Source organism: Alligator mississippiensis, chromosome 1 (genome assembly GCF_030867095.1).
Source record: "Alligator mississippiensis isolate rAllMis1 chromosome 1, rAllMis1, whole genome shotgun sequence".
Lineage (NCBI taxonomy): Eukaryota > Metazoa > Chordata > Crocodylia > Alligatoridae > Alligator > Alligator mississippiensis.
The window spans coordinates 336,795,645-336,808,521 of NC_081824.1; the positions used below are offsets into that span (position 1 = coordinate 336,795,645).

Sequence of the window (12,877 nt, forward strand, 5' to 3'; positions counted from 1 at the left end):
TCCCAAAGAACTCCATCTGTTTTCTTCATCTCCCTGCCTACCTTTTACCTTTAATTCAACCTCTACTAGCTCTCAAACACCCCTCAGACTATTGGCTTTCTATTATCAGAGTGGTTTTGTCCTGTGGCTTTTTTTAGTTCTGCATTCATTACTGTATTCAGAATTAGTTCCCTGAGCTATATTGATTGTTTTAATTGGATAATTCCTGGGTGCTCTGAGCATGTTTTAATGTGTTGGTGAGTTTACATTAAAATCAATGTTTTACAAAAGTAATGGTATTAAAGAATTAGCTGGGCTGTACTGACATGGAAACTTAACACCTGCCATTGATTACAACATGATTATACCATTATACATTGGTTCCCTTCTGCTTTGCTGCACAGTTTTTCCATTCACATGAAGGGAGAAAAAGGTTCTACTGAACTGGAAGACATTATGCTCAGGGTGGACCCATAACTCAAAACACTTTGGTATTTTAATGGTCCAGTGTTTTACCTGGAGAACTCCCTACTCAAAACTTTTGTATTTGGTTATTTTTATCATTCAACTGTTTATGGGCAGCTGCCATTTAAAAAAATATTGCATATGATTGCAGGTTAAGATGAAAGCAAATGCCACATATTCCATCTTCCTTTCATAATAAAGAATCAGGAAACCATAGCTATGAGGGAGAGTAAAACTGCAGAAAGCAAGGTTTCCCCAGAGATGAATTATACTTGAATTGAAAGTAACTTGCATCTACAGATAAATTAAAAACCATAGAGTGTTCAGTACATGGAAGAGGTATAGGATGTCTTGTAGAAGCAAGCCTTCCATCACTTGTCCAAAACCATGGGGCAGAGTCATGATTCAAACCCATGAACTCCTAACACTCTGCCCTATACTCAGATCAGTAGTAAATGCAACCTTTAGACTGATGCTTTCTCTATTGGTTTACATAGTTCATTTATTTAAAATGTTGTCCACTATCTTGTACATAGTCTTCCAACCAATTTGATCTTAAACAATGTGTGCTTGCAGGAATTTTACAACAATAACAATCCTGTGTCTGTATCACTCTTTTGTAGGTATATATGCTTCAGTGTTCTCTTCATGGCTATTCCAAGCCCTCCAGTCAAAATCAAAACATGGCTAGACTCCGATGAAGCTCACTGGCAGGTACAAAACACACCAATCCTTTCCCTCAGTATGGTGATATGCATATTGTTCTTTGGGATCAGTATCATACAGCTAAGGGCATTTAGTCACCTGGACAAATACAGTGAAGGGCTGTTTTGGAATATTTCTGTGACTAAGTGAAAGAGCCACATGGATGAGATATTCCATGTTTTTTATTCATTGTAGGTAAACAGTCAGAGAAAAAAAAGTGGATTACATTGTGCCACCTAGACAGCGGCCCCAGTGCAGAATACATTGTTTCAGAGGAAATCCACAAATGTTTTGTTCTTCAGGGGGCCATAATGCTCAAATCCTTCTGGGGGAGGGGTTGTTGGTGGTGGTGGATGGGGGTTATATGATATATGTATGTGCCCTCACTCCCCTCAAGCACTCTTGAAAAATGGTGCTAGTATGAAGGTTTCTTCATTACTGTATACTGGTAGCTCCTGTTCTAAACCACCTCTTAGGAATCACATACATTCTATTCTGTTCTGTTCTGTTCAAGTTCTTGTACCATGCCTACCACCAAAGTATCTGAATACTTTCCAGTAGTTTAAGTCAACTGTGTATGTTCTCTTAGCACATGCATGCGTCTTTTTTCATCTCTCATGTGTATACTGTTTCATCTACCCTTTTGGAGAAAACTGTGGTCCATGGACCCATAAACAGTTTTGTTTTGTAATATATACATATATACACACATACGATATGTATATATGCATGTATGTATTGCCTCTGGACTACACACACACACGAATGTACAGGAATATATATATATTCCTATACACACACACACACACACACACACACAGAGTGCGTATGTATGTATGCATTCATGTGCATGAATTTACATGTTGCCTGTAGACTATGCATACACATACATATATGTATATATTCCAAAACAAAACAATTTATGGATCCGTGGAGCACAATTTTCTCCAAGGGGGTAGATGAAAAAGCACATACTTGGGAGATCAAAAAAGACACATTTTGAATCCATGTTTCATTCTGAAATTAAATACTTTTTTATATTCCAATATACACACACACGTGTGTGTGTGTGTAGTCAGGAGGCAATACGTATATAAATGCAGACATACATACAGAGACAGACAAGGTTCTTTGGGTAAATCTGATATGTTTTATTAGACCAACTAAATAATTGGAAAAAAAATTCTTAGCAAGATTTCATACATACATTCACATATACATATACATACATACATATATATATATATATATATATATATATACACACACACATATATATATACACACACACACACATATATATATATGCACACACACATATATACACATACGTACATGCATATGTGTGTGTGCGCATATATGTGTATGTGTGTATTGCCTCTGGAGTACACACACACACACACACACACACACACACACACACACACATTACAGAAGGCAGGGTCAAAAAACCCTGCCTCTTCAATATGTATGTATTTCCTTGATCCTGCCTTCTGTAATATAGACATATTACAATATATACTGATGTTTATGCTATACGCTTATGTTAGAAAAGGCAAGGACAAATAAAAACACCATACCTTTTGAATGGAAATGTTGAGATTTCTGATGCTATTTTGGTCTTTAGTTCACACTCACACATACGTGCACCACACATAACTATTCCAAAACATTTTCTGGACTAAAACACTTTGTTTCATTTTTATTAGTCCCTGGCCTCCTGTTTTCCTTAATTAAACTGATTATTACTGTGACATAGTTCATTGTGACAGAGCACTTGTACATTTGATGGGAGTTTAGTCCCCTAAAATTAAACCGTGGGTTTCTAATTGTAATGATTAAAAATCCACCATTTCAATTTAGGGGCTTCCATCATTGTTACAGTGAGGGGCCTGATCCTTTTCTTTGTTTTTCGTGGAGCCTGCCCACCTCTCCCATGGCGAGAGGCTAAGGTGCTTGTGGTCCAAGCAAGCACGTGAGCTGCAGGGGCCCTGTTTCTTCCCTCTGAAGCAGCAGTACCCCTCGGGGCTGCTCAGGCAGGCTCTTAATGGGCTGCCCCAGTGTGGAGGAACCTGATCCAATGCTTCCCTGAGCTCACCTGGGCTTCCAGAGCACTGTGCACTGTCCCCACTGCCTTCTCTGGCCACCAGCACACCCATCTACCCTCCTGCTGCCTTTCCATGCTGCTCCAGGGGCAAGCCAGCCCATTCTCGGGTGGTCCCAGGTGGCGGGAAGGTGGCAGAGATAGTGCATAGGGTGCTGCTTCCCAGGCAGGTCTGGGGAAGAATTGAATATTGTGGGGGCTTTCTCTGAGCTGGGGCAGCATCCAGTGCACTAGGAGCCTGTCTGGGTGGCCCTGGTGAGTGCCACTGCCATGGAAGGAAGGACTGGGGCCTCCCACAGCTCAGGACCCACTGGCAGCTCACCCCCCAGTCTCAGGCAGGCTCTGTGAAATAAAAAGGATTAGGTCAAGCCTGCCTTCGTGAGCTGCCAGTGATCTGAGCAGTCCCTGTGCTACTCTTCTTTACCTCCATGGGGCCGGCCCATGAGGCCAGCTGTGTGGGCTGCTAGCAGGCCAGGCCAGATGCTGTCCCAACTTGGAGGCAGCTCTCACTGGATCCAACCCTTCCCCAAGCCTGCCTGGGGTGCAACACCCTGCTTACTGTCCCCACAGCCTTTATGCCACCTAGGACCATGTGGGAATGGGCTGGGTTGCCCCTGGGGCAGTGTAGGAAGGTGGGAAGAGGGTAACTGGGAGTGCTAGCAGCTGGAGAACGCAGCGGGGACAGTGCACAATGTTTTGGAAGCCTGGGCAGGCTCAGGGAAGCATTGGATCTGGTGTCTCTGAGTTGGGGCAGTCCCTGGCCTGCTAGCAGCCCTCCTGGGCAGCCCTGGGAGGCACCAGTGCCACAGAGGGAAGGACCAGGGCCCTCCACAGCTCAGAGGCCACTCAGCTCACCGTCAGCTCACCCCCTAGCCATAGAAAAGGCGGGCAGGCTCTGCAAAAAAAAAAAAAAAAAAGGATTGGGCCCCTTGCAGCTTCTGCCTTCAGTCTGCCTCTCCTACAGCTGGGGGGGTTAGCTGTCAGATTAAAGGCTGCAGAGTTACAAGTAACTACATTGCAAACTAATTTATTTAAATCGCAAAAAAATCTGTACATGTAAAGTGTGACAATTAAACCACAAAAACAGGCAATTTTTGTCATGTGTACAAGCACCTACAGATTGTAAAGAGAAAGTCATGCTGTACTTAAACCCAGAATGGAGTCTTTTTGGAAGGCCCATACTTTTCTAGTTCTGCAAACTTGTTTATTCATTATGTAAACCATGGATTAAAACAAATAGTTGCTATCTATTAATATAATTAACACAGAAAGAGGATGACCCTGTTCCCAAAATTCCTGACATGCAGATCATTAGAGATGTCTGTGTTGTACCTCTGACAGGTAAGTCTTTGAATATACATGCATTTGCTAACTTGGTGGTGACAACAGATAATATTGGTAAATGTTGATGATGCTGAAAGAAAAGTAAGATTGAATAAAGTGTACTTGGTAGACCCTGTATATGAAATAGTACCACTGTAATGAAATAGGAGTGAATACAGTAATGCTGCTATCAATGTCAAAGAAACCTGTTCAGATCCATCTGGGGTAATTTATTTTATCCACTAAAGAACAAAACATGTGACATAATATAATATTCATTGTTATGGGGTGAAGTCTAGCTTTGATAGAAGCTCTGAAGGCATAGTTGCATTGCCTCAAGAGCAAACCAAACAGCATAGGCAACTGGTAGGGGGTGCACGGGGTTGCACATGCCCACCCATTGGCTGACATGGGGGTGCATGTGCCCCCCCAGTGGCTGACACCAATGCTGTTGGCAGGGCTGGTGCCCACCCTGACAGGGCCACCACCATCAGTGGCTTCTGCGGGTGCCCCACCCAGATCCAGGAGGCACCAGTCACTCATGCCAAACAGCACACTAGGATTCAGAGAATAAACAAATTTGAGTAAGCAATGGCCAGGAGTGGACTAAGAAGCTAAGAGTATGGTCTGGTCAGAAGAAATATGCAGTCATTACTAGTCTTACATGTCTAACATGACTTGTACATCTGTAACAGCATTCAGATTTTGATCTCATTTGCAACATCACTGCATTATGAAATGTAATATACAAGTACTATATGATTAATATGAGTAATGTAACATGATTTTTTCCCCAAAAGAAAAATATTTCAATCCAAATGAAATGGAGATGCCCTTAAAACTTGAGTTGGCTACTTGGGAGGACAACTGTCACAAGAGCATTCGTAACAAGGACAATTTGGTGAATCTGGATTCTTGATTAGACCGAGGATACTGTCGGAGAGCAATCCTCTTTTCTGCCCAGCAGTGGCTATCTTTTCAAGTTTGGACAAGCATCTCATCAGGTACTCTGGAAGAACCTGATCAAGGCTGTACAGAGTGGTCTGCATCCAGCAATTTGAAAGATCTCAAAAGTTTCCACTGCTCATATTATGTAATTCCTAAGAGGTCAAGAAATCACAGATGCCAGAGACTGCTTCAATTTTTATTTTACTACTGCTTATTTTGAGATTAGAGCTCTTCATTAAAGTTTCAGCATCTAAAGGTATGACCCTATTAGGCCACAGTAAGCTAATAAATGCCACTGTAGGATAATACTTGTAAACACAAGACCTAACCTATGGGGTATTATTTAGTGCTCTGCAGCGCACAAGTAGGTGCTGATGGGGCTGGCTGGGGCATGAGGGTGCTTCAGTGCAGGGACTGCCTGTTGACTAGCCCCACAATGAAGTACCCTCATAGCCCAGCTAGCCCTTCTGCAGCATGTTGAGCCAGGTCAGAGCAGCCCCAGACCGGCAGGCTGACTCCCTGGGCCCCCTGTCAGCCAGGGCTGCTGTGACCTGGCTCAACGTGCTGCGATCCCAGGCACACATGTCAACGCGGTGCCTGGGGGCAATGAACTCTGGCACAAACTGTGCTGGAGTTTCTTCAGTCAAATTAATTGCACATGTAGATGCACCCAGGAGATGGTGTTTGGAGGTCCAAATTAAGCTAGGTTTGGGGATTAGAGGTCAAGGTTCAATCAAGGATAGGATTTGTAACATTGCAATATGTGATCATGGCCAAAAGATCAAGACCTCAGAAAATCAGCTATTCATTCAAGACCAGTGGATAATTTCATTATCTGTCTGACACGTGGGCATGCTGAACCATGAGAGACCACAAATAAACTATTCTTGGAGGTAACAGCTCCTAAAGGCTTTGCAGAGCTTTGAGGAATGTATAATATGGCAATGTATTGTTTACAGGCAAACAACATTCTTGTGTAGACTTATAAAATTATTTACTGGAGCGAAGATATATATTTCTTGGACATCAATAAGCAAGGAGTTCTACTTATATAACTTTTCAAAAGGATTACAAACAGTGAGCTAGTAAAAGGAGATAGATGAGGTGTAAATACTAAAATATAATCTATGTATAAAATATCCTCCTTTTTCTTCCTGCCTAAAACAAAGTGGAAGGCCTACATTGTCCAACTAAATCTGTTTATTTTTAGTTGTCTTTTAGAATTTTTTTTATCTCTGTTTCCATGCACCATTCAACATGAGAGATTTTTGGGTAGACATCTTGAACTAGCTTTTGAGCAGCATAGGCTCTCACAGGTGACAGCCTACTTCATCATATGCTATGAATCTTCATAGAATATAATTCATAGCTCTGAATCTTCATCTGACGCAGTAGGCTGTCATAGAATCAGGGTTGGAAAGGACCTTGTAGATCTTCAAGTCCGACCCCCTGCCTGGGCAGAAGGAAACTGGGCTCAAATGACCCCAGCCAGGTAGGCATCAAGCCTCTTCTTAAAGACCCCCAGGGTAGGAGCCAGCACCACTTCCCTTGGAAGTCGGTTCCAGATCCTAGCCACCTTAACTGTGAAGTAGTTCCTATGGATGTCTAATCTAAACCTACTCTCCAACAACTTGTGGCCGTTATTCCTTGTTATCCCTGGGGGCGCTAGGGGAAACAAGGTCTCCCCTAAACCCTTCTGTTCCCCGCTAGTGAGTTTACAGATGGTCACCAGGTCCCCCCTCAGCCTTCTCTTGTGAAGGCTGAACAGGTTCAGGTCCTGTAGCCTGTCACTGTAGGGTCTGCCCTGCTGTCCCCGGATCATGCGGGTGGCCCTCCTCTGCACCCTCTCAATGTTTTCCACATCCCTCTTGAAGTGGGGTGCCCAGAACTGGACATAGTACTCCATCTGTGGCCTAACCAGTGTCATGTAGAGGGGGAGGATCACCTCCTTGGCCCTACTTGAGATGCACCTGTAGATACACGATAGGGTCCGGTTGGCCCTGCCAACCGTGACCTCGTATTGTCGGCCCATGTTCATCTTGGAGTCAATAATGACTCCAAGATCCCTTTCAGCCTCCATGCTCTCAAGAAGGGAGTTTCCCATCTTATAAGTGTGCTGCTGGTTACTACTGCCCAAATGCAGCACCATATGAAAGCTATGTTTATGAAAGCTTATGTCTCTATGAACCAGTTACTCTATAAGGTGCCACCCTGCCTTGCTTTCAGACTGACGTGGTAAACCATTGCTCTGAACTGGCTTTCTGAACCCTTGGGAAACTGCCAAGGAAAAACAAAGCACCTTGAATTTGCAAGGAAGATATGCATGGGAAACTGCTTGTTTGAATAATCAAGTGGAAGAGAAATAAGCAAATAGATATTTTTAGTATGCTAGTCAAACTTGCTGACTAGTCAACAAACCAAAATCCATTTGATATTGATTTTGGATTTTTGTGGCAAATTTCCCCACAAAAATTGTTTTGGGTAGAACAAATGTTTCATAATTAATAAAAAGATTTAATTTGTTCAAACTTTAAGGTTTTTTCTTCCTTTTTTTTTTTTAAAAAGGGTTTAAGTTAATTTCAGAATTAAACATTAGTTCAAAATTAAAATGAAAAATTGAATCCTGGGTTCTAGCTTAGTTCCCTGCTCCCAGTGGGACAAGAACTCTGCCACTGTTCTTCATGCATCATGTTAGTGGGCATCAGACATAAAAAATGCCTTCAATGCTATAAAGCCCAGTAATAATTTGTCAGGTTAGCTCTTTCCCCAGTTCAGCAGCTGCAAAATTCACTGTTAAAGCCTACCTTAATTTTCTTGTGAATCAGGGTCCTGGAAATATGCACACACTCTGAAGAGCAGTGGCCTTGAGATACAATATGTCACAATGAAAGTTCACAAAGCCTTGCATCTACATCCTTTTGCTCCAATGTTACAACTGCCTGAAAATCAGAATGCCTTAAGCCTCACTGATAAAGCAATCCTCCAAATGCAAGCATGTACAGATCTGAAGTACTGTGTCTGTAACTGTGAACAGTGATCTACTGCTGCCACCTACTGCAGACATAATTTGCTGTAAATAAGAGGTAGCTCATAAAGCTTATGCCTCCCTGAATTAGTCTATAAGGTGCAACCCTACTTTGCCTTCTTTGCTGTAAAAGATACAGCACGTCTTAAAAGCTTTCACATTGGTTAAATTTAAGGTTAGTCCACACACAAAAGTTTTGTTTTAACTGAACTTCTCTATTTGCATAGTTAAAAGGGGGACTCCATTTCTCTTCCCTCTCAGTGCTTTAATAACATAGCTATACCAGGCTATTTTAAGCAAAGCATGCTTGAATAGATGAAGCTTACAAAAGTGAAAGTTTGCTGCCATTTTCAGTATGGCTAGGTACAGAAACTCAAAAAGCCCAAGGCGGAATTGAGCTAAGTGATGCAGTTTTCTGTAAGAGGTATTGTTTAGATCAGTAGCAAACAGAATACATATTTGTCCTTTGGTCGGTTGGGGGGGGGGGGGGAGGGAGATGTGGAAGGGGACAAACCTTACACCTTGTTCCTCCATTTTTAAACTTGTGCTGAACTTCTGTTCTGGGTATAGACTGGTTCTGTGTGCAAAACTTCTGTTCTGTTACAGGTATAGACCTGATTACTTATACCAGTAAATGTATGTTTGTACCTGGCCTATGTGTTGTCAGCTACATCAGTCACAAATTACAACTCATCACACCTCTGTCTAACATAGCTGCCAATGCTTACGTACAGTCTAAATTGGTCCTACCTTGGATGCATTCGGATCAATATGAAGTTATTTTGTATTGGCACCGCCATTCCCACAATGGAGTAAGGGTAACCTATACAGGTATAAGGGACGTTTCTCCTGGAAAATAACCATGAGCATAGTACATATGGAAGCCGCTTGACTGCACAAGTACACAATTGTATCATTAATTGATGTAGTTGTACCTGTACAAGAAATGTGTGCAAATCTGCTGATAAAAATAAATTCATTTTTGGAGTATTTAGTTAATTTCTGTGAACTTTTACCTTTGCAATGTTTAATAGGCTGGCTGTTCAGAGAATGTAGGATAGAACATTCATTTACAAAATCAAATGCTGCAGACAGTTTTGATCAAGATACCATGCTTGAGCAGAAATAGGGTTTTTCTATAATGTTTGAATCCAGCTTTAGATCTACATTTCATTTCTTCCCCCAGCAAAATATAGAGGTACTTAGATATGAGGTTTGGTTCACACTCATCCCTACTCCAAGTCTGCTAGTGTTACTAGGAGTGATTTTCAACAAAATGAAATGCATCAATTATATTATAACATAGGGACATTAATACAATTAGAGGGAACAAAGTCATCAAGCCCTATCCCCTGAGATTGCAGTCAACCATATTTGAAATAATGAAGTCAGGTTTATTATATATCTAAAATATAAATTAAATTCTATCTAAATAGGGAAGAGAAGACAAAAATGTATGTCTGACTGTATGGGTGTAAGCATGGTACAAAAGAAGAAGCACTGCTCCTATTGAAGACAATAGCAAGACTGTCAGCCTCAGCTTGTCTCCTACATCCTCAGTGCAGAGTACATTTACTCCATTATAGTCATGTGTAATCTCTGCAGACAGTTTTACACCTAGACAGTTTTACACCTACACACTAAAGTTGTGTGACTGGCAAGTCTTGATCTACTTTATACAAAATGATAACAAAGAACAAGGTGTTTTTTACAATCACACCTCAGATAAAGGTTAAGGTTCAAATTGCTTTGTGAAAAAGGCTTGTAGAGTTCTATCCAGTGTTGTCCTAATATAGTTGCAGCTCATCAAGTATTGCATTTTCTCACATATAACACACATGGTTCTCTCAAAAACAAGGTGCTGGAAATTGGAGCGTACAATGTAAGCGAGAAAATATGGTAACATTTTCTGCTGCTTAAGTTTTGGCTGGGAAAAAGCTAAAATCTGCACATGATCCACATGAAGTAGAACAAAGACCAGGTCTGGCTCCCTAGATGCTGCTACACAGTTACTTACTACAAGGAAAGATCTTTTTTCCTTCATTCTGCCTTTCAAAAATGAGGTGTGTATCTTATTCTTGGGTGTGTTGTATGTACAGAGTATACGTAATATACAGGGGTGTAGAATCACATCCACTAACTTGTAGTGAAATAAAAATAAATTTAGAGAAAAAGTGAATCAAGCTTTTTGCATAGCTTGACAATTCAAATGAAATTGGTACAGTTGGACTCTACTACTGTGCACAATTAACAGAGCTCCCATGTCCTATGCTTGCCATAATTTTCATATAGATACAGTCTATTCAAAACCTGTACCCTTATCTATTTCTCCTTCCAGGCAGATAAGTAGAATTGACACGGCTAAAGTCAGCAATGTGAGTAGCATTTGGGGCCATTTAGATGGATATTAGATCCTACTCACATTTGAACAACCTTATTTGTCTTTGTAAGCAAGCTCAGAAGGAATATGCTTAGGCCCTTTATGCTCTGTTGCATTCCCATTTCTTCCTGGGAAACCTAATTCTGTGAAAATCTTTTAAATGTCAGTTACACAAAAAGTGTGACTAGTAATTGATACTGAAGGATGACTCTCCTGCATTTTAACCTAACAGCCCATGATTAGAACACTTGTGCAGGGAATAAGAGACCCAGCTTTGAGCCCCCTATACCCTGAATTTGAGTCTACATCTCCTACTTCCCAAGACAGCACCCTAACAATTCAACCTTGGGTTAGGCAGGCCAAAAGAGAACCCTCCATCCTTCTTGTGGAGCTGGTATATGGGGCAGCCAGGAAAGAAAGACAGGTTTCTATGTTCAGTGGTGTTTCTGCATGGTGCATGAAATAATTAGTAAAATGTAGAGTCAACAACACAGGCAGAAACAGGGACCAGAAAGCAGAGCTGAAGGGATGCCCCATCTTACTGAACCACACAGCAAGATTTCTTCTCATATCTTTCCTTGTTGGCTGCCAGCTTCAACAGCTTTGACAAGTTGTGAAATTTCATAATTCTGTTGGATTGCCTGAGAAGCATGGGATATTCAGGAACATATACAAACTGTAAGTCATTTATCTTTTTGGGATGTATTTTGTTGTTGTTTTATGTTCTGAAAACCAATTTAAAAAATCATCCTAAATGCACCTTCTAAGTTGATGTAAAATATATGATAGTATATTGAATTATTTGAGAAGCATTAGGATTTTTTTTGCACTTTATTAATAGTGCAAAACCTCAGGCCCCTTGGATTTAAGAGGTGATCCTCTGTCGCCTTATTTATTTGGTAATTTTCTGTTGAACAGTTTACATCCCATTACATTTCTTGTGCTCAGACTAGTATTTTGGGTGATATTCAGCAGGTTCTCAAGGAGTTCTTATGCCTCAGGGGCACACAAAAATGCTTCCAGAAGTTACTCAGTTCATGAAGATAGAAATGTTACTGCCTCACCACTGATGAGGTATTCTTGCCTACCACCTTTGGGGTGAGTTAGGCAGTCTAAATGGGGAAAGAAAATGTGATACACTGGCTTTCAGCTTCAGCACTGTCTAGCAGTATCAACCAGTCAATTCTTGATGCTCTCCCAAAGCACGATCCATTTTAAGTCTTCTCTGGGCCATATTTGCTTTTTCATTTAGGTAGAACTGTGCTTAACTGGGAGAACCAAGGCCTTTTTCTTCTCCTCGACTGCTTAAAAGTATCTTTTTTACTGTTGTGTGTGAACATTCATGTGAATAGATTTCAAACACTAGGTGTCAGTCACTCACCTCACAAATGCTTCTGACTCTCTAGACTTAGCTCATGTTAGGTAACACCGCTTTGTGGGGTGTTATAAAACTAGTTGGCCATAAAAAAATAATGCTAGTTAGTAACAACAAAGGTAACTAGTTAGTAAATGTGCCAATCCCAAATTTAGGCCCAAAAGCTCTAGTGAAGACTCTATAGGGGTAGGTGGGCTATGAAGCAGTGGCATGACTAGGGCAGAATGACTGGAGCAGTTGTTGATTTGGGTAGGATGGCAGAAAAAAATTGCTGCCAGCACAGCAACACAATTGCACCGCTGTGTACAGCACCTGGCTGCCCAGCTGCATTGTTACACCTCTGCTATGCAGTCATGAGGCTATTTTGGATGCTGAGAGAGGCAGTTAGTCACATTAGTCTGAAGTCAGGCAGCAGCTAGGGCCTTTCTTTAATCAGTCAGCCTCTAAGGTGCCACGCTGCCCTACTTTCTGCCTAGATTTTGAGAGGAAGAGCATATGAGTGTAGCCCGGGCTTACACAGGGTGTGTACCCCCTTCTCCAAATTGAAGGGGATTGTCAGCAGGCAGGGGTGCT

At 41.5% G+C, this 12,877-nt stretch overlaps 1 protein-coding gene across 2 annotated transcripts in view; it reads left to right on the forward strand.

The window, feature by feature from the left end:
* Positions 1 to 9,023, forward strand: part of LOC106737784 (interleukin-5 receptor subunit alpha) — a 76,928-nt gene extending 67,905 nt beyond the window's left edge. The window contains exons 11-13 of one of the 2 annotated variants that reach the window (XM_014600333.3): positions 1,068 to 1,158; positions 4,522 to 4,594; positions 5,377 to 9,023. In XM_014600333.3, coding sequence (XP_014455819.2) covers positions 1,068 to 1,158; positions 4,522 to 4,594; positions 5,377 to 5,495 — 283 coding nt within the window. In that variant the 3' untranslated portion in view covers positions 5,496 to 9,023. The remainder of the gene's footprint in view (positions 1 to 1,067; positions 1,159 to 4,521; positions 4,595 to 5,376) is intronic. The other variant, XM_014600334.3, reaches the window with a different exon arrangement.
* The last annotated feature ends 3,854 nt before the right edge of the window (positions 9,024 to 12,877 follow it).